The sequence below is a fragment of the Anomaloglossus baeobatrachus genome, chromosome 3, assembly GCF_048569485.1.
Source record: "Anomaloglossus baeobatrachus isolate aAnoBae1 chromosome 3, aAnoBae1.hap1, whole genome shotgun sequence".
In the NCBI taxonomy this organism is placed as follows: Eukaryota; Metazoa; Chordata; class Amphibia; order Anura; family Aromobatidae; genus Anomaloglossus; species Anomaloglossus baeobatrachus.
Window position 1 is genome coordinate 215,012,611 of NC_134355.1, and position 22,919 is coordinate 215,035,529.

Consider the following 22,919-nt stretch of genomic DNA (forward strand, 5'->3'; position numbering starts at 1 on the left):
TATATTATCTGACTATTACTGAAGGGTTTTAGAACACATTTCTTAAATGTAAAAAAAAAATACATATATATATTTTATATTATTAACTCTAGTAACATCTATAGTGTTACGGGTCAATTTTGACCCATATCGAACTACTTTATGAAAAAGGCAAAAAAACAATTTTTTTTTTTATAGAACTTTAATACAAATAAAAGTGAAAATTATATTAACATTAATAGCAATAATAAAAAAAGTAGTTTTTCTAGAACAAACAAACAACAATCAATCAATCAAATCAACAGAAATCAAGTACTAGTTTTTAGATACATTAGTATTTAGATGCATGTGTGGCAAAAAGTGACACTTTTTGTGTGTTCTTTGCAGAGGTATTTTTTGCAGGCGAAGCACGATGTTGGGCTTTCTGTCCTTATTGCTAGCAGAGAACAATAGAGGAAAATAGGGTTTATTTGAGCCGCGCCAATGATCACTTCTCAGGTATTCAGATTAATGGATCTTTATTTTGCACAGGTCTACGCAGACCTGTGCAAAATAAAGATCCATTAATCTGAATACCTGAGAAGTGATCATTGGCGCGGCTCAAATAAACCCTATTTTCCTCTATTGTTCTCTGTTATCTGCCGTCTGGGTTGCTGCTGCCTTGATCAAAACTTTCCATGCCTGCATAGTAGTTGTGACTTTCACAACTTCACTTGGTGAGTATTACTGCTCCCTGTCTCTACCCCGTGTGTTATTGGGGTAAAACCCTATTGCGCTTCTTCTCCACAGCTTTTTACTCATGTCCTTATTGCTAGGGCAGACCTGACACCTCTTTCTTTTAGAATCAGGTGGTCTCACTTGGGTTGTGGCTGTTGTGGTTGATGTTGAGGCAGGGCTGGTTGTGGATGATGCTGGTGATGATGCTCTTTGTGTTGCTGTGGGTGTGGGCAAAGCACTTGTTGAGCTCTGGATTTGTCGGACCAAGGCTGCAGCGGCTGGGTCTCGGGGCACTCGTTCCCTTTGGTCAATGTGCGCCTTAACAAGGGATCTTCCTAGTTCCTCAAGAAACCTCCTCCGCTTGTTTTTTTTCTTTGAATTCCATCCTTGGTGAATGTGGGTCCACAACACAAATGCATTGTATGCTGGCACATCAAGGATGTTTGAAAATACAACAATTGGCCATCTCCTAGTCATTCACTGGCAAGTGTAGGTGGCAGTCAACTTGTCCATGTTGTCCACTCTTCCTTTGTTTTTGTTATAGTCCAGGATGATTCTGGGCTATTTGTCACTTCCTGATGACACAGCTGCATCTTTAAGTGTGGACATCAGTACCACATTCTGTCTTTTTTGGGGCAGAAGGAAACAGCAGTGGTGGTGTCTGTAAAAACAAACTTTGAGGAAAGTGGAGCCCTGTCCTTCATCTGCAAGAATTCAGCGGGCAGCTCAGGTTTGTTTTTTTTCCACTGTGCCCACCGTGGTGATTTTCCTCTTGAGAAGTTCTTGTCCAAGGTCATAGCTGGTAAAAGAAATTGTCACAAGTAATGTTGTGACCCTGCAGTCCAGTAGTCAGATCGAAGACTACACGTTTTCCTTGTTTTTTTTTCAGGGATGCCTCTTGCAGACGTGCCTGTGTAATTCTGTAGATTCCATGCATAGCTATGCATCACAGGCTGCCCATATTTTTATGCCGTATTTGCCTGGCTTACTTGGCATGTATTGCCAGAAGGGGCATTTTCCGCGGATAGGGAGAAAACGTTTGTCTGTCACCTCTGGCCCTGGGTTGAACATCAGTGGAAGGAGCTGCACCCATTTCTCCCAAACATCCCTGATGGGAGCAAGTTTGTCAGATTTTGTTCTGGTGTCTCTGTTGTCAAATCTGAGGACTCTTGATATCTTTTGAAACTTTTGAAGGGACATTGTTGCCCGGAAAATTATTCCTGCCTGTCGATGCATCCCAGAGACTATCAGTGGCCTCATTGCAGGATTTGTACCAGGGTGGATTTGATTTAAATCTAGCTGATTTAAATCACGATTTAAATCACGATTTAAATCACTAGTCAGTAAGGCTTGATTTAAATCAGTGATTTAAATCAAAGTTTCTACCTAAACTAGTTCTTGCTACTTTAACATGCAAGTAGATGAAGATTTTTAGAATCACTTTTTATATTACTTTTTTCTCCCCAGTTTAATGGGTTAATCATTCATATTTGGACACCACTGTTCTGTTGTACTTAGGAAGGAGAAAAATAATCCTGACCTTAATAACAATTTAAATAGATTTATTCAACTGAAACAATAACAACATTTCAGCATCAGTTATTTGCTTAAACAAACATCCATGTTTGTTAACTAATTTGGCTAAACAAAATATATATATATGTATTTTAAGAAACGTAGACTGTCAGCCCAGCCGACACATGAAAAACTTAAATACTACTGTCCCTGCTGTCCTCTGTAGCTCACTTGTCGTCATCTTCATCATCATCATCCTCTTCTTCTTTGTTCCTATTCATAATCTGGAAAAGAAAAACAAGCTTTCCTGCTTTATTGGGTCCCAACCGATTTCTCAATTTAGAATGAATGAGTCCAAAGGATGAGAATATTCTTTCAACGCCTGCAGAAGAAGCTACTGCTGTTAAAAGTGAAATCATTACTTGAATAGTCTCTAAATCCAAGCGCTTAAGTGACTTCCACCAGTTTACTGGTGTGACCTTCCTTAAAATATCTTCAGCAAACATATATTTCTTGAATGGTTCCCCCTTAGCTCTGAAGTTTATTATAGTTGGCATTAAAGATGGATGATGGCTGGATACCCATGTCATAGCTAACTCCTCTTCCTCAGCACTTAGGTTTTGACCCTGATATTGGATATTGACAATATTTGCCAAAAAATGAGCTGGAGTCAGTGCTTGTCCCATTCGTTTGTTTACTGCTTGTAATTTAATTCTGTCCATGTGTAGTTCTGTTTTTAATTGTTCACTGAGTTCCTTCCAAATTTCAACAGCATCCGCAATAAAACAGCTATTTTTCTGTAATTTGTTTAAAGCTTGAGAGATGGGTTTCAGGAAGCTCAGCATATGTTCAACATTTCTCTTAAGCCCAATGTTGAGGATTTTTGGCCGTGACAGTGCCATCTATTTTATCTCGATTTTCTTCACAAAGTGTCATCAGAATAGGCCAGTTTTTGATATACTGCTCAAAACAGTCCACCACAGAGTTCCATCTTTCATCTTGTGGGAGCGTTAGCTTGGTTCCACCCATCCTTTTCAGAGCTGCTGCAGCAAAATGATTATTACGGAAGTATTTAGCAATTTCAACAACATTAGCCTTTATTTCTGGAACACTTAAGTCTTTGGCTAAGAGGTGCAGTAAATGAGCACTGCAACCATATGTTATTAGCAGCTTTGTATTCCCTCCCTGCTCTTCTAAATCTCTTCTCATCTTGGATACGTTTGCAGCATTGTCAGTGACCAAACTGCGTACTAGACATTTGAATTTTTGTTCACATGTCGTTATAGCTTTTACTGCCACTTCTTGTAAGTATTCTGCTGTGTGTGCATTTCCTGACGTATCAGTTGTTTGTGCAAGGAAGACTTTACCTTCTTCTGTTGTTATCCAAGCACATACAATAGGATCATTGTGGACATTACTCCACCCATCAATACTTAGGTTAACAATTTTACCCTCCAGAGCTGTTGCACATTGCTCCATTTCTCTGTCATACACTTGATCCAGCAGTTTCCCTGCAACATCAGCTCTGCTGGGTGGACTGTATCCTGGTCTCGGTGACTGAACCATATTAATGAAATGTGGGTTCTCAGTCAGACGGAAAGAAGAGTTCGTTGCATAAATAAACTGGGCAATTTTTTCATCAATCAACTCTCTTTTTCTAATCTGCTAGTTCTTATCACAAACCTATCTATGGTGGTTCCAGGAGGTAAAGGTTTTTTCTTCCTTTTGGGTGATGGTGATATGTGGCTGTGGGTGTCTGATGATGCTGCTGCTGCTGCTAATGAAGCACTATCCTGGATGGATCACTCTGAAACTGTAGAACAGGATGATGGTGATCTTGGAGGTGGATAGTTTCCAGAATCCATGAATTCCCCTAAACAAAAAAAGTCAATGCTGTTATTTTATTGTTTATTATACAATTTCTGCTTATTATACACAACACATCACTGCCCCTGCCCCAAAAGGAATATTTGTTTATCTTCATAACTGTACCAAATGACAGTAACATGCAGTAATAATAAGAAATATAATTTTTCTCACACATGACAGTTCAGTCTTTAGAAATAGGATTCAATAAAAATGTTTACCAACCTGAAGATCCTGCCTGTTCAGAAGTGTTTCTTTGGTCATCTTCATCACTGCACTTCTCATGATGTTGCCTCATTCACGCCACCAGGCCTTGCATCTCTTTGTTGCATCGTTTGCATTTTGCACGCATGCCTGCCTTACCGATAGGCGAAGGAGCTTCATTAAAATATTCCCAAACTGGGTCTCTTTTACGGCCTGCTGCCATTATAAGGAAAGAATGTAATAAACCTCAGATCGTACACACAAACAGATCCAGACTTGTCTGTCTGTGGCTATGCTGCAGTATTGTGCTCAAAGTTTCACTCTCATTTTCTTGTCTGCTTTCCCTTCCTCCTCCTCACACTTAGATTCACATTCTGCTTGTGTTGTGCAGATCTATTCCACTCCAAACAATCAGAAACATATTGTCTAACTTCTTGGACTTGGCACTGAAGGGGTTGATTCTGTATTCATAGGTTTGTAGAACAATAGGATTAAGGTCTTTTTCTCAACTCTGTTCATGTTGCCGTGAAGAAGAGGCTGAGACCTCTGCGGAGTCAAATTCAGTTTTTTTTGTTTTTTTTTAAATTCTTTATTTTAAAGACCGACTCGAGAACATACAAAATAACAACTGCGCCACAAAGAGCAGAATAACAGATTTCAAATATTTAACATTGACATGTAGCCCACTCTTCCTCTCCCCTGTACATATCCAGTTACTGCAACTGCTCGAGTCAGGCCCAGTTTAATCCTTTTATGAACCAACCCAACAAGGGTAGAATACAGAACATACATAGAAAGAGAAAGCAAAGCCCAAAAGAATTTAGAACAGGATAAGAGAAAGAGGAAGAAAGGGGAATGCAGGGGAGGGGAGAATAGGAGAAGATAGGGGACAAAGAAATGAGAGGAAGGGAAAGCGAGAGAAGAGAGGAGAAAGAGAAGAGAAGAAGAAAAAAAAAAAAAAAAAAGGGGGGGAGGAGGGGGGGGGGGAGAGTGCTCCTCCAGAGCCTCACAGCAGCCGTGGAGCAGCGAGTAATCTGGCGTAATCCGCCGAGTAAGTGAACTCCAACCATGGGAACCAGGTCCTACGAAAACCTTCCTGACTGTCATTGAGAGAGGATGTCAGGTCCTCCATGTGCCTTAGGTCGTTAACCCTTGAAACCCACTGTGCCAATGTGGGGGGGGGTAGAGGACTTCCAGCCCAGCGGGATGCACGACCTGGCGGCCATTACCAGAAATCTAAGCAAAGAACGCTTGTATCTATGAGCCGGGAGTTCCGAAAGCTGTAAAATAAACAGTTCCGGACCCAGTGTCTCAGCCGTGCCGGTCACCAGTCTAATTACCTCCCTCACTCCTGACCAAAACCGCTGCAAGGAAGGGCAAGACCAAAAGATGTGCACGTAATCACCCTCCCCCGAGCCACACCTCCAGCAAACGGGATCGACTGAGGGGAATATCCTATGAAGTCTGGTCGGGACTCTATACCACCTAGTCAACAGTTTGAAGTTGGCCTCCAACATTCTGGAACTGATCGAAGTTTTATGTGCCATCATTAGGACGTTGTTTCGTTGCGTGTCTGATAGGGCCGTCCCAAGGTCCCTTTCCCACTGCCGCAAATAAACCGGGGTGGGCAAATCTCCCGGGTCTGATAGCAAATTGTATGCCAGGGAAAGTGAGTGCCGCAGGACCCCCTCTCCCAAGCACAATTTTTCGAATCTTGTGAGAGGCCCAGCATACCGGGCGAAGCAGGGAAGGGAGCTCAAGAAATGCCTCAACTGCATGGCCCTCCATCTCCCCAGGGGGTCCGGAGGCAGGAGACCACATATATCCGAAAGAGATAGCCAGTCACCCTCCTCTCCCATCTGGTAAGCTCTGAATCTGCCCCCCTGTACCCAACTCCGAAAAACTGGGTCCGAGAGGCCAGGACGGAAATCCGGATCTCCTATAATTGGTGACATGGGGGAAGGCAACGGCAGGAGGAGGCGCCGAACCTCTCCCCTCGAACAGCATTCCAGAGTAGCGCCAATGGTGGGGTGAGATCTCAGAGAGGCCGGGGAAAAACTCCCGACCCAAGGCATGGCCGGTAAATGCACCTCCGAGAAACTCTGTTCCAGGGCGACCCATGGTTTCATCCTAGAGTGACGGCACCAGTCCAGAACCCTAACCATATGTGTGGCCCAGTAATATTTTTTCATATCAGGTATTCCCAGCCCTCCCCTACGCTTAGGTCTACACAATAGGGAACGGGAAAGTCTCGCCGGCTTATTCGCCCAGATAAATTTGGTATATAGGTGAGGCCAATTCCTTGAAAAAAAGAGCTCGGGATCTTAATTGGCAGGGCCTGGAAGAGGTAAAGTAGTCGTGGTAATATGTTCATCTTCAATATTGCACACCTCCCAAACCATGTGAAAAGACCCCTCGCCCAGTTTGCGCAGTCTGTTCTAATGGACTGCAGGAGAGGAAGATAGTTCAGCTTATATAGTTGCTGTTATCCGCTGCCAGCTGACCCCCAGGTACCTCAGAGAGTGATTAGCCCACTTAAACCCGAACGCCGATTGAAGCGAAATAACATGATCTTGGGGGAGAGATACATTCATAGCCTCCGACTTTGACATGTTAATTCTAAAATTAGAAAGAGAGGAGTATGTTTCCAGCTCTCTCAGTAAATTGGGCAGGGAGACCCGAGGATTGGTAATAAAGAAAAGTAAATCGTCCGCGTACGCCGCGATTTTGTAGGTGGAACCCGCAACTGTAGGGCCAGAAATGTCAATGTTACCTCTAATTCGGCTAAGCAGGGGTTCCAGGGTCAGGATAAAGATCAGGGGGTGAAAGGGGGCATCCCTGCCTTGTGCCATTAAGAATGGAAAATCTATCTGAAAGGAGACCGTTCACCCTGACCGCGGCAGAGGGGTTGCTATACAGAGAGCATATCCACCTGAGCATCATCCTCCCCAACCCCACCTCCCGCAGAACCTCCTCCATGAATATCCAATTGACCTCTGTCGAACGCTTTTTCTGCGTCGGTCGACAAGAGCATCAGGGGCAACCCTTCCGAATTAGCCCTGTGGATTAAATTCAGCGCCTTAGTGGTGTTGTCCCTCGCTTCCTTCCCATCATGAACCCAGCCTGGTCAGGGTGGACAATCCCCCCCAGCAATGGAGAGAGTCTCTCTGATAATATTCTGGTGAAGAGCTTCAAGTCTGTGTTGAGGAGGGAGATGGGTCGGTAACTAGAACAAGAGTAGGGTCTTTACCCTCTTTAGGAATGACTACTATATTAGCGGCCAGAGAGTCTCTCGGCAAGTGACTTTTTCGGAGAGTGAGATATTGTTAAAGCCGAGAGAAATGGGGGGAGCAGCATGGAGCCCATCTTTTTGTAGTAAAGCAGGGGGAAACCATCTGGGCCAGGGGCCCTTACCAGTGGGGGAATTTTTAATTGCAGCCCAGTACTCCTCCTCTGAAATGGGTCTTTCCATGGCGTCCGCATCCTCCGGTTTAAGGTGTTTCAAACCGGAGTTTGAAATGTACTTCTGGATACGCTGCCGTAGTTCCGTCCTGGCCCTCTCCGACCGCCCCCCATCTATTGAGTAGAGAGAGGAGTAAAAGTCTTTAAAGGCGGAGGCTATGTCTTTTGGAAGAGTGGCCCACCTGTCGCCAGAAATGTGCACTCTAGGAACATAGCCCCTCGCCCTCTGGATCCGGAGGGCCCTAGCCAGGGTCCTGCCACTTTTATTGCATATTCATAGAAATGCCGCCTGCACTTAGCTAGCACTCCCTTGGCCTTTTGATATAACAGGGACCTGAGTTCCTCCCTCTTCCTAGCCAGATTGACACCCACGTTCCCTCCCAGAGACCCCTTGTGCACTGCTTCCAACTCCCTTATGTCTGCTAGGAGAGATGTAACCTCAGCTTCCCGTTCTCTTTTTCAGACGGGCCCCCATGTTTAATGAATAATCCCGCTCACAACACATTTGTGAGCTTCCCACACAATGTTGGGGGACATCCCCTCCCCCCCACTACAGTCAAAATATTCAGTCAGGGCCTCCCTTATTTCTTGCATTGTCACCGGCTCATTGAGTAGCGAGGTGTTCAATATCCACTGACCCTGCCTCCCGATGGGGACATTCAAGGGACAGAGTGACCGTGATCAGCGCGTGATCAGAGAAAGATATGCACTCAATTGAAGCATCCACCAGAGAGTGTAGGTCCCCATGTTTAATAAAAAAGAGGTCCAACCTAGAATAGCAGTCGTGCGCTGCAGAATAAAATGAAAAGTCTTTGTCTGATGGGTGCAGCAATCGCCAAGTGTCTATCAGTTGGTGGTCATGTAGTCCCCGTCTCATCCGCCGCAGCGTCATGTGTGGCATACCGGACACCCCTTTTGAACTGTCTCTCAATGGTTCCAACACTACATTAAAGTCACCCCCGAGAACCAGAGTGCCCTCCGAGAATTCCTCTATCTTCTCAAGGTACCGCAACAAGGTGGGACATTGGCCCGCATTTGGCAAGTATACTGCCACGAATGTGAATAACTGAGTAGCTATGCGTCCCTTGAGCATCATAAGCCTACCCAGGTCGTCTGTCTGAGAGTCTAACAATTCCCGGAGCGTACTGGACATGAGGATGCTCGTTCCCCTAGATCTAGGATCAGGGGAGGGTGAGTGGTGCACAATGGGGTACCTTCTGTCCGAGAGTCTGTAAGGTTTAGCTTCACAGTAATGTGTCTCTTGTAGGAAGGCTACCTGGATTCGGTTTTTCCAAAGAAGGTTCAGCAGGATAGACCGTTTCTCCGGGCTATGAAGGCCCTTGACATTCAGTGAGCCCACCCGCAGATCGGCCTGCCTCTGTTTCGCCATTCTCTGTCGCGAGACCCTAGAGGAGCAAACCAAAAAAAAGAAGAGGGGAAGGGGGAAGGAGAGAAGAGAAAAAAAAAAAAGAGGGAAAGCTGGTAAAAAGAGAGGAGGGGTAGAAAAAGTAGGAAGTAGCTGGGACCCTTTAGCAGGGGGAAGAGAGAAAGGCAAAAAGTTCAGAGAAGAGAACAAGAAAGTGGAAAAGCAGCAGGACTGCCGCTCGCAGAACCAGGGACCAGCCCAGGGACTACTAAGGAAAAGATAGGGACAAGAACTGACATGCGACCAGAGCGCATACCCGCGCCCCTCTTATTAGCACTAAATGACCCCTCTCCCCGACGGAGAGGAAGGGTCAGCCGGTTAACCACCCACACACCCCACCACCCAGGATGAACTCGGTAAAGAAAAACATCCCCCCCCACCCCCGAACCTAAACTAGACATTGCCATAGAAATAGAATTTTCAAAAACTTTAGACAATAAACTATGTCCAGAGAAAACTAGCCCAAGGCCAGGACTCCTGCTTAGGAGTCGTAGAGACGAAAGAGAGCCTCCCAGCTCCCCGTTCTTTGACTCCGTCTCCCGTTGAAAGCACCTTCGTCTCACGTCTTGGACCACTCCTTCCTCCCAGCAGCATCCGGTACATGCCAAGTCCCTCAAGGGACCCCGCTTTGAGCAGAGCGGTTGCCTCCCTTCCTCCTCCGCAACCCCGGGGGTGCCTGGGGTTCCCACTCCAACCAGTCCGGAATTGAGCAGTCTGGTATTCCCAGGAAGGCAAAAAGATTAGGAAGCTCTGAGTGCCTCCTCAGCAAAAACACAGAGTCCCCCTTGCGTACTATCAAATGGAAGGGATGGCCCCATCTGTATGAGGCGTTTGCTTCTTTGATGCCAAGCAGGAGAGGATGAAGCAGGCGTCTCATATATAGTGTGCGGCTGGAGACATCAGGAAATAACTTCACCATGGCCCCATCCATCTCCACCGGTCCATATGACCAAGCTCCCTGTAGGATCCTCTCTCTGTCTCCATAATAGTGCAAACGACATAGTACATCTCTAGAGGAGGGGGACTGATCTAGGGCCCGACCTTGCGACTCTGTGAATTCTGTCAAAGAGGTAGGTAGCCTCCAAGGGGCGATCAGTGACCCGGTTGAAGATGTTTAAGACTTTAGTACGCAGGAGTTCCTGGGGCCAGTCCTCCGGTATACCCTTTAGCCTGATATTATTTCTTCTGCCCCTGTTCTCTTGATCATCCAAGAGCAGGGCAAGGTCTCTGATGCGGGCATTGGATGACTCACAGTCTCTCTCAATCCTCTCCATTCTGCTCTCCAGGGACTCCTGAGCCTGCTCTGTGGCCTCAATTCTGTCCTCCAGTACCACCATTTCCTCCCTCAAGGCAGACAGCGCCATCTGCTGGGAGGATTCAATTCTAGCTACAACGTCCTCCAAATCTTTCTTGCTGGGGAGGGCCAAAATAAGCTCTCTCAGGGCTTGTATGTCCCCCTGTGGGGGGCCAGCATGCATGTTGTTTAGTGTAGCCTGAGGTTCCGTGTGCCCCGTGAGCGGGGGGGTTCCCTGTGTGCAGAGCATGGCTGGTATCCCCGGGTCTGGTGATCCCCCCAGGGGCCCCCTCACTATCCACAGCAGCGTGCTGGCGAGGTAGGCTGAGCAGCCTCCCCCCTCCTCCAGTCCTCTGTACCTGGGCCCGCTCCGTCCAGTGCCACCGCCGCCTCTGTCCTCCGATTCTCTGCACCGCTGATCCCCTGCACTGCTGCACAGGCTGTGGGAGAACGCCGAGCGGCTCCTGGGGAATCCCCAGCTGGAGGACGCCACGCGCCCGCCGGCGCCATCTTGCTCCGGACCGCCTGCGGAGGTTCAGAGCCCGGCGCCGTCAGGAACCCTTGTGAGGCTCCCCTGGGGTCTCTGACTCGTCACCGGGGGAGGCAGAAGCGGGCGCTACCCCCCGGTTTCTTCTTGGGGGCCATCCTGGGTAAGTGGGGGCTGCAGAATATAATAGTATTAGGCTGTGGGCGCAGGAGCTCTGGGATCCAGCGTCCTCGACGCTTCCATGTCAGGACACGCCCCCCAAATTCAGTTTTGAGAACTGCGTAAGTAAAGCGAGCGTCTGTGAATAATATAGGAGAGAAACTGCCCACTAAACCTACAGAAACCTCTGGAAGAATTGTGAATGTTACACATATACGGCCTTTATTCTACTGAGTTAAACAACTCAGCTTTATCTCATGATGGAAGAACCTTTGGATGGTAAAATATTTTCCTCAAAAAGCAGTTTATTGAAAAAAATCCGATTTAAATAAAAAAAAAATCCGATTTATTTTTTTTTTTTTTTTTTTTTTTAAAAAAACATTGATTTTTATCCACCCTGATTTGTACACTCCAGCAAGGAGAAGAACACCAATTTAGGCATCCAGGTAATCATCATGAAGGTCATTCCACATGTTGCCGTGGACATTTTTTCCTTCAAGGTTTGTCATAGCAATAGTGACTTTTTTTTATTGCTAATGGCATCATCAGATCAAAACATGTCTTGATGTCACTTACTCTTGTCACAGCAAACCTTGTGATCCCAGGGGTCATTTTTATGACATTTGCAGCATCTGCCCTGCCATGTACATCTGGAGGTACTGAGCTCCAACTGATCTTGCCACTTTTGGATTTGAATCTTTCAGCGGGAGCAGCTTCAGCACCGGTGTGTGTTCCGGTTGATACTCCACATCATCTTCCTCCTCAGAAACCTGTTCATCTGTATCAGTTTGCTGCTGTGTGTCCTCTGATTCATTATCATCCAAGATATACCGTATTTTTCGGACTATAAGACGCACCCTGGTTTTAGAGGAGGAAAATAGGAAAATAAAACTTTAAGCAAAAAAATGTGGTCATGACACAGTTATGGGGCGAGGATCTGCTACTGACACTGTTATGGGGGGTAATGTCCCCAAATTCTCTACTAAGGTACCCCATCCTGGTAATGATCCTCCTGCCTTGTATATGATCCTGCTATAAACCCTCATCCTGCTTATATACCAGCATCCTGCTCATATTCCCCCATCCTATTCATATACCCCATCCTGTTCATATACCCCCATCCTGTTTATATACCCCCATCCTGTTTATATACCCCCATCCTGTTTATATACCCCCATCTTGTTCATATACCCCCATCCTCTTCATATAGCCCCCATCCATCCTGTTCATATAGCCCCCATCCATCCTGTTCATATAGCCCCCATCCATCCTGTTCATATAGCCCCCATCCTGTTCATATACCCCCCATCCTGTTCATATACCCCCCATCCTGTTCATATACCCCCCATCCTGTTCATATACCCCCCATCCTGTTCATATACCCCCCATCCGGTTCATATACCCCCCATCCTGTTCATATACCCCCCATCCTGTTCATATACCCCCCATCCGTCCTGCTCATATACTCCCATCCTGTTCATATACCCCCATCCTGTTCATATACCCCCATACTGTTCATATACCCCCATCCTGTTCATATACCCCCATCCTGTTCATATACCCCCCATCCATCCTGCTCATATACTCCCATCCTGTTCATATACCCCCATACTGTTCATATACCCCCCATCCATCCTGTTCATATACTTCCATCCTGTTCATATACCCCCCATCCCTCCTGCTCATATACTCCCATCCTGCTATATGCCCCCATCGTGCTCATATACCATCCTGGTATATGGCCTGTATCCTATAGCACAGAGAAAAAAAAACCAAACGTTTATACTCCCCTTTTCCTCACTCCCTCCAGCACCGATCATCTTCCTCTCTGCGCCGCTGACCTGCGTGTGTGGAGCAGTTCCCCTGCAGCACGCGATGTCTTCCTGTCTGTGCCGATCAGCTGATCAGCACAGATCAGCTGACCGGCACAGACAGGAAGACATCGCGTGCTGCGGGGGGAACGGCTCCACACACGGGGACGGGTGAGTGTACTGATTCACTGCACCCCGCGCTGATAATTATGTGCGGGGGGGCAGTGAATACAGCCGCACATGATCACTCCAGGCTGTAATTGCCAGGGGTGATCATGTGGACCGGCTCTTTACTATGCGCTCGTCCTCCCGCCCACCTGTCAGCGCCGGCTTCTGCGCTGAGAAAATGGGCGGGAGGATGGGCGTGCATATGTAATGAGCAGGCACACGTGGTCACGGCAGGCTGCTATAGTAGCCTGCTCGCGCCCCCGATGACCCGCTCCACCACAGCACCCTCATTCCCCGCAGCCACAGTCAGACCATAAGACGCACCCCCAACTTTCCCCCAACATTTGGGGAAAAAAAGTGCGTCTTATGGTCCGAAAAATACGGTAATCCAGAATTTGGCTTGCATCTAATCTTCTCCTCATTGTTGCATGGTGTAAACTGAAGATGTATACTCTGCAAAGTACCAACTTGTAAGCTGATTTGGCCATACATGCCTGGACATGTCCCTAACTAAAGTTGTTGGAGGTAGAGCTGGCTGTGGGCTCGGCTGTTGGTTTATATTGTGTTTATAAGTTCAGTTTTGGGACTTATTATTGTTTTTTTACTCTTATATTAGACCTGGGTCGAAATTGACCCCAACAACACAGATGTTATAATTTTAATAAGAGCATTTTACAATTTAGTAAAATAGTTTTATTTTATTGTATTTTGTTTAAAAATAAGTTAAAGAAAAAGTCAAAAAGTCTTGATGCAATAAACAAATGTATGTAGAATTTGTATGCATTTAAAACCTAAAACGGGTCGGTTACGACCCTAACACTAGAGGGGTTAATAAGGCTAATAAGTGGGATTTCTTGCCTTATAAATGGGGTTGGGACCATCAGTTGTGTTGTGCAGAAGTGTGGTGGATACACAGCTGATAGTCCTACTGAATAAACTGTTAGAATTTTGTATTATGGCAAGAAAAAAGCAGCTATTAAAGAAAAACGAGTGGCCGTTATTACTTTAAGAGTGCCGTGGCAAAAACCATCAAACGCTACAAAGAAACTGGCTCACATGAGGACCGCCCCAGGAAAGGAAGACCAAGAGTTTATCCGAGTCACCAGCCTCAGAAATCGCATGTTAACAGCAGCTCAGATTAGAGACCAGGTCAATGCCACACAGAGTTCTAGCAGAAGACACATCTCTAGAACAACTGTTAAGAGGAGACTTTGTGCAGCAGGCCTTCATGGTAAAATAGCTGCTAGGAAACCACTGCTACAGGCAGCAAGCAGAAGAGACTTGTTTGGGCTAAAGAACACAAGGAATGGACATTAGACCAGTGGAAATCTGCTTTGGTCTGAGGAGTCCAAATTTGAATCCAACCACCGTGTCTTTATGCGACGCAGAAAAGGTGAACGGATGGACTCTACATGCCTGGTTCCCACCGTGAAGCATGGAGGAGGAGGTGTGATGGTGTTGGAGTGCTTTGCTGGTGACACTGTTGGGGTTTTATTCAAAATTTAAGGCATACTGCACCAGCATGTCTACCGCAGCATCTTGCTGCGGCATGCTATTCCATCCGGTTTGCGTTTAGATGGACCATCATTTATTTTTAAACAAGACAATGACCCCAAACACACCTCCAGGCAGACTAAGAAGGAGAGTGATGGGGTGCTACGCCTCCACAGTCAGCAGACCTGAACCCAATCGAGATGGTTTGGGGTGAGCTGGACCACAGAGTGAAGGCAAAAGGGCCAACAAGTGCTAAGCATCTCTGGGAACTCCTTCAAGACTGTTGGAAGACCATTTCTGGTGACTACCTCTTGAAGCTTATCAAAAGAATGCCAAGAGTGTGCAGAGCAGTAATCAAAGCAAAAGGTGGCTACTTTAAAGAACGTAGAATATAAGACATTTTCAGTTGTTTCACACTAGTTTGTGAAGTATTTCATTCCACATGTGTTAATTCATAGTTTTGATGCCTTCAATGTGAATCTACAATTTTCAGAGTCATGAAAATAAAGAAAACTCTTTAATTGAGGTGTCCAAACTTATGGTCTATACTCTACATGTATATGTATATATGTGTATTAATGTGTGTGTGTGTGTGATAGATATATATATATATATATATATATATATATATATATATATATATATATATATATATATATATATATATATATATATATATAATCTCTCTATCTATCTGTTACTTACATACATACATACCTACATACATACATACAGTGCAGAATTATTAGGCAAGTTGTATTTTAGAGGATTTTTTTATTATTGATCAACAACTATGTTCTCAATCAACCCAAAATACTCATAAATATCAAAGCTTAATATTTTTGGAAGTTGGAGTTTTTTTATATTTAGATTTGGCTATCTTAGGAGGATATCTGTGCAGGTAACTATTACTGTGCAGAATTATTAGGAATATATTTGATTTTTATTACGTTGCCTATCTCACTTGTTTATTTTCACCAGGTAAACCAATATAACTGCACAAAATTTAGAAATACACATTTCTGACATGCAAAAACAAAACCCCAAAAAATGAGTGACCAATATAGCCACTTTTCTATATGATAACACTCAACAGCCTACCATCCATAGATTCTGTCAGTTGCTTGATCTGTTTACGATCAACATTGCGTGCAGCAGCCACCACAGTCTCCCAGACACTGTTCCGAGAGGTGTACTGTTTTCCTTCCCTGTAGATCTCACATTTTATGAGGGACCACAGGTTCTCTATGGGGTTCAGATCAGGTGAACAAGGGGGCCATGTCATTATTTTTTCAACTTTTAGACCTTTACTGGCCAGCCACGCTGTGGAGTAGTTGGATGCATGTGATGCAGCATTGTCCTGCATGAAAATCATGTTTTCCTGAACAATACCGACTTCTTCCTGTACCACTGCTTGAAGAAGTTGTCTTCCAGAAACTGGCAGTAGGTCTGGAAGTTGAGCTTCACTCCATCCTCAACTCGAAAAGGTCCCACAAGTTCATCTTTGATGATACCAGCCCATACCAGTACCCCACCTCCACCTTGCTGGCGTCTGAGTTGGAGTGGAGCGCTCTGCCCTTTACTGATCCATCCTCTGGCCCATCTATCTAGCCCATCAAGAGTCATTCTCATTTCATCAGTCCATTAAACCTTTGAAAAATCAGTCTTAAGATATTTCTTGGCCCAGTCTTGACGTTTTCTTATATTTCTTGCTCAAAGGTGGTCGTTTTTCAGCCTTCCTTACCTTGGCCATGTCCCGGAGTATGGCACACCTTGTGCTTTTTGATAAAGTAACATTGCAGCTCTGAAATATGGCCAAACTAGTGGCAAATGGCATAGTGGCACCTTCACGCTTGATTTTCCTCAATTCATGGGCAGTTATTTTCCGCCTTTTTTGCCCAACACGCTTCTTGCGACCCTGTTGGCTATTTGCCATGAAACGCTTGGTTGTTTGGTGCTTCAAAGGTTTGGCAATTTCAAGACTGCTGCATCCCTCTGCAAGACATCTCACAATTTTGGACTTTTCAAAGCCCGTCAAATCTCTCTTCTGATCCATTTTGCCAAAGGAAAGGAAGTCTCCTAATAATTAAGCACACCTTATATAGGGTGTTGATGTCCTTACACCACACCCCTCCTCATTAGAGATGCACATCACCTGATTTACTTGGTTGTTGGCTCTCAAACCTATACAGCTTGGATTAGGACAACATGTATAAAAATTATCATGTGATAAAAATACTCATTTGCTTAATTCTGCACTCTGTGTATATATTTGTGTGTATATATGTATGTGTATATATATATATATATATATGTATGTATGTATATGTGTGTGTATATATATATATATATATATATATATATATATAATATATATATATATATATATATATATATATATATATATATATATATATATATATATATATATATATATATATATATATATATATTATTAATATTAGAGAAACAAAGGCATAAAATCCAGCATAGACGTCAGAACTTCAGGGTGCTGTTAAACATTGTTCAGGTTTATTTCAATTCTTAAAAAGCAGAGGTCCAAATGACTCGGGTAGAAAAGGTAATGCAGGAAACAAAACGCAGATGGGACTATGTGTTTTTGGCGCCCCCAGTGAAATTAAAATGTAATTGCTAACACATGCAATCAAAAATAAAAACAGTTGTAAGCAGATCAACTGGTTATTATATCTGCCATTAAACTGTATATGGCATAATACAAACCAGCACTGTTATGTAATAATCTAATATATAAAGGTGTGTGTGTGTATATATGTATGTATGTCCGGGATTGGCATCTGCACCGTCGCAGCTATGGCCACAAAATTTTGCACACTCACACGTCTGTCCCCCGAGAGCATCATAGGCTATGTTTTGAGGTGAAATTTTAACCCCACGCTTTATAGTTATTCGCCAAAAAACCTGCCTCCATTAAAGTGAATGGAGCTGGGAGCCACAGTGCAGCCAGAACTTCAGAAGAATGCCCAGCCACACCCTTATATGGAATGTTGGTGTGTCACAATGCAGCCAGGGAAAGAGACAGACACAGACAGGGTAAGAAACAGACATAAACAGGGTAAGAGACAGACACAAAGAGAGACAGACACGGAGAGAGAGACAGACACGGAGAGAGAGACAGACACAGAGAGAGAGACAGACACGGAGAGAGAGACAGACACGGAGAGAGAGACAGACACGGAGAGAGAGACAGACACGGAGAGAGAGACAGACACGGAGAGAGAGACAGACACGGAGAGAGAGAGACAGACACGGAGGGAGAGAGACAGACACGGAGGGAGAGAGACAGACACGGAGGGAGAGAGACAGACACGGAGGGAGAGAGACAGACACACACGGAGGGAGAGAGACAGACACACACGGAGGGAGAGAGACAGACACACACGGAGGGAGAGAGACAGACAGACACGGAGGGAGAGAGACAGACAGACACGGAGGGAGAGAGACAGACAGACACGGAGGGAGAGAGACAGACAGACACGGAGGGAGAGAGACAGACAGACACGGAGGGAGAGAGACAGACAGACACGGAGGGAGAGAGACAGACAGACACGGAGGGAGAGAGACAGACAGACACGGAGGGAGAGAGACAGACAGACACGGAGGGAGAGAGACAGACAGACACGGAGGGAGAGAGACAGACAGACACGGAGGGAGAGAGACAGACAGACACGGAGGGAGAGAGACAGACAGACACGGACGGAGAAATAAAACAAACAATTGTGTAATTGCACTTTTTTTTTTTTTTTTTTTTTTTTTTTTTGCAATTCCACCGCACCTGGAACTTTTTCCCATTTTCCAGTACACTATGTGGTTAAAAGGAATGGTTTCCTTCAAAATCACAAATCTTGCCACAAAAAAAACAAGCCCTACTACATCTCAGATAAGATGGCAAAAACCTGATGACAGATTCAGTAAGGCCATGTGCCCACGGGAGAATGTAACTGCGGATTTTCTAGATTTCCCAGATAAATCCGCGGGTTTACGCAAGTACTGACACTCCCCGTGTTATCCTATGGGATTTGGGGAGTGCTGTATCAATGCTGCGGTATTTGTGGCTGTGGAAAATGCTGCAGATTCCCGCAGCCGCACGTAACTGCATGTCCATTATTCATGCGGAATTATCTGCGGAATTCCCGCTCCTCCACTATGGAGATACAGCGTGGGAATTCTGCATGAAATCCGCACAGTTTCTGCAGGTTTACTGCAACAATTCCGCAGCAATGGATAGCTGCGGATTCCGGGGAGTTGCTGCGTGAACTTGCAAAACTACCTGCAGAAAAGTCCGCAGGTACGATCTCCCGTGGGCACATGGCCTAAGGGTATATGCACATGCCATCAAAATCCACTTCCCAATAAAAGGTGGTCGTTTTCCTACAGCTCAGTCACTGGTGGTTTTGCTTTGTTGTACTGCTGGTGTTTTTACTTTCAAGTATGTAGAGTGGGAATGTTCCAAGAATGAAGCTGCCCCAAGAATGAACGTTGCTACTTTTAACCGCTTAATAGTTTCTGAACCCTGAAGTTAAAAGAAGTGACCGAAGACAGACCATGTGCACAGCAATGTAATTTTGAGCAGTTATCTTTTTGCATTGCTTCTTTGGTGCTATTTCAGGCAGATTCCAGACAGCGTGTGCACATACACTGGGAAAATCCTGGGATTCTAAGGTATTTCGTCAACTGCATAAAAATGGGATGTAAACATCCTTCACTTCACAAAGAAAGATGAGCAGTTTAACTTAATTCAAGGTTATTCCTGCATACTTTTTTTTGTATCATCTTTGGAGCATAGCGGTTGTCTTTCTGGGATATAGCAACTTACTAAGGCTTTTGACACTGGAGGGTTTTGGAACAATTGTTTACACAATTTTTTTTTTTTTGCATTTTCATAGGTGGGACCTTGCGCATATATGCTGACAGTTTAAAACCCAATATTCCATACAAAACCATTCTTTTGTCTACAAATGATACAGCAGATTTTGCTGTTATTGAAGCCTTGGAAAAGTATGGTATGGAGAAGGAAAATTCTCAGGAGTTCTGCATTGCCATGGTAAGAACCACTCACTTATACACAAGTAACTTTGTACTTGTTGATTTCTACGTCATGGGAGTGTATGCATCTTCCCCCTACTCCAGATATGGTTCTCGGTGTAAAGGACCTGGAAGGACTGCTGGGCATTCTTTGAGTAATATTTCCTAAATAATTTGTTCTTGTTAATTGGATGATATCAGGAAATATCTTTGGGAAGTTAAAGCAAAATCGTAATTATTGGTAATTGAAATGATAAATGTAAATGCTTTGTGGCAGACACTACAGGTACAACTGCTAAATGCTAGTGGCATCCTGTTACTACAGCTTTCAGGCCAGAGGAGCTGTGCTGTTGCAGGCGTCCTCTGGCAGGTGACCACTTTTAAATTCTCATCATTCCTGTAGGGCTTGTTAAAGGGGGAAATCCGGCTTATTTTGCCTAAATTTTTTTTTTTTTCCATTTAACCATTGGGCTACCTGAAGGGCGGAGCCTGGACCGGGATGTGAGCGCACACACAGGGAGACACTCTCCTGCAGACTCACCGTGATACCGCTGGAGCTGCCGCATGGCTGACAATTATAGTGACATTGGAGGGCAGGGGAAGGTCCTGCATCCAGCAGGAGAAGTCTCAGCTCCTCAACCGGCAGCATGTCCAGGCGGCGACAGAGGGAAGTTGGAGCAGGCAGAGGGCCTGGATCACAAAATGGCACCGAGGTCAGAGAGGAGGCGGAGAAAGCAAACAGCCTGCCAGCATCGCATGGAAGCAGCTACAAAGCTTCCACAGTTTGCAAGACAATCGGAGGAATCTCTGGAGGAGCCCAGTAAGATGGTAGATGAGAAAGGGGAGGAGGAAGATCTGGAGGAGGCTGACGGAATAGAGGGAAAACCAGGAGAAGACAAACAGGAGGAGGATTCAGGAGAGCAGCAGGCAGCAGAGGAAATACAGGAGAACCCCCCACTATTAAGGATGTGTTTCAGGTGGTCTCCTTTTGCAAATGTACCGCCCCGCGGCCTCGGCTGCGACCGCCGAGCCGCTCGGATCCGTGCTCGTGTACTACGGGTGGTGGCTCGAGCCTCTCACGGACCCGGGGGTCACGCCGCTCTGCAAGGAGGATTGGCGCTACGCGCAGGGATGCGGGTGTTTGGTTTTTGGAATGGTAGTTTGTGACTCCACCCACGGGTTGTGGTGATGATGGACACCACTGCTGCGGTGAAGGTACGTTGACTCCCGGGAGCGATGTAATGGCGCAGCTAGGTGTTGACTCCTCCGTGGGTAGGGAATGTTGGTCCCGGTTGGCGTGGGCCGGGGCGCAGGGTGCAGTGTTGCAGTGCAGCGCGGTGCGGTGCCTGATGGCACTGGTGTACTCACTGTGACACAAGACACTGGAGTCGCTGGTAAACCAAACGAGGTGATGAACAGGGCCCGCAGCCGGCTGCAACTTTTCCAGATAGGTTGGTAATGTCCGCCTTTCTCCTGCACCTGTGTGTGAATCTTGACTCCTGTGCCTAGGCACCGGTAGCCCGCTCCCCGGCGTGTAAGTGTCAGAGGAGCCCCGTTTGCCCTCAGACGCTGGCCCTTTGGATCTCTTGCCTTTGGCGGTGGCACTTAAATGAAATGGTCGGGCTGTTGCCTTCGATCGGGACTTAGGTGGGAATGAACCCCTGAGGTCCAGACCGCAATCAGTTGATTTGACTATGGTGGTGCCTTATAGCCTAGTTCGGGGTCTGAGTACCCTGCCTGGTGCTCCGGTATCCAGTTGGCTCCCGGTTCGGTTCCAGCGGGCCACTACCCTGACCCGGTCCTTTACGGTTCCACCGGTCTTATTCCCGGTCTCCTGCAGGCGGCCACTACAGTCTGCCTCCTTGTCAATGGTGACTGGGCTCCAACCCAGCCACCGGAGTAGTCTCTGGCAGGCCTGTACACAGGTCTGCCTCAGAACTTGGACCTCTCTCCTCCACTGTCCAAAACTAATCCGCTGTCTTTCCCGCCTCCAGGCCTGTGAACACCTCGGTGGGTGGAGCCAACCTCCTGGCTCCACCCCCCCGGTGTGGACATCAAACCTGGAGGGTGGTGACATGGTTTTCTATGGTTGACTGTTGTTACCGAACTGGATGGGGTGTGATGTTGTGTGTGACTACCTGGGACGACCTGGATAGTCCAGGGCGTCACACAAACAGGCACTCACAACATTAATCCAGCAGGTGCTGGGAATACAGGGAGATATAGCTACTCTCAAAAAAAGATCAGAAGAAAACTGATATGAGAACCAGTGCTGTAGAGGAAAGAGTGGGAGCAGCTGAGGATCATATAGTTAGGCTATGTGCACACGGTGCGGTTTTTTTTTTTGACGCTGCGTTTTTGTGCGTTTTTTGGCTGAAAACTCACAAATGCACCCGCGGCAAAAAATGCATGCGTTTTTACCACGATTTGGTGCGTTTTTGGCAGGGCTGTGGAGTTGGAGTCAGTTAGTTTTGGTTGGAGTCGGTAGAAATGTACCGACTCTGACTCCAGCTTTAAAAAAAATGTATTATTTCATAATTGAACTTTCATATGAATTTTATAAATGTTACTCAAATATATATGTTCTATCCAACTATGAACAACAGTGATAAGCAGTTCTGCTGGAGATAGAGACATTTCTTAAGGTCCAGTCACACTAAGCAACTTACCAGCGATCCCAACAACGATAGGGATCGCTGGTAAGTTGCTAGGAGGTTGCTGGGGAGATGTCACACTGCGACGCTCCAGCGATCCCACCAGCAACCTGACCTGGCAGGGATCGCTGGAGCGTGGCTACACGAGTTGCTGGTGAGCTCACCAGCAACCAGTGACCAGCCCCCAGTCTCCTAGTTACAGCACACATCAGGTTAATTAACCCGATGTGTGCTGCAGCTAAATGTGCACAGAGCAGGGAGCAGCGCACAATGCTTAGCGCTGGCTCCTTGCTCTCCTAGTCACAGCACACATCGGGTTAATTACCTGATGTGTGCTGCAGCTAAATGTGCACAGAGCAGGGAGCAGCGCACAATGCTTAGTGCTGGCTCCTTGCTCTCCTAGTTACAGCACACATCGGGTTAATTACCTGATGTGTGCTGCAGCTACATGTGCACAGAGCAGGAGCCGGCACTGACAGTGAGAGCGCGGGGGAGGCTGGTATCAAAGGTAAATATCGGGTAACCAAGGACAGGGCTTCTTGGTTACCCGATGTTTACATTGGTTACCAGCCTCCGCAGAAGCCGGCTCCCTGCTCACTGCACATTAGTTGTTGCTGTC

The 22,919-nt window shown here is 46.0% G+C and overlaps 1 protein-coding gene across 7 annotated transcripts in view; it reads left to right on the top strand.

Moving 5' to 3' along the window:
* AFDN (afadin, adherens junction formation factor) overlaps window positions 1-22,919 on the top strand; it is a 1,370,646-nt gene that overhangs the window by 175,419 nt on the left and 1,172,308 nt on the right. For all 7 annotated transcript variants that reach the window (XM_075339717.1, XM_075339721.1, XM_075339720.1 and 4 more), the window contains exon 7: window positions 19,508-19,665. In XM_075339717.1, the coding sequence (XP_075195832.1) occupies window positions 19,508-19,665 (158 nt within the window). The remainder of the gene's footprint in view (window positions 1-19,507; window positions 19,666-22,919) is intronic.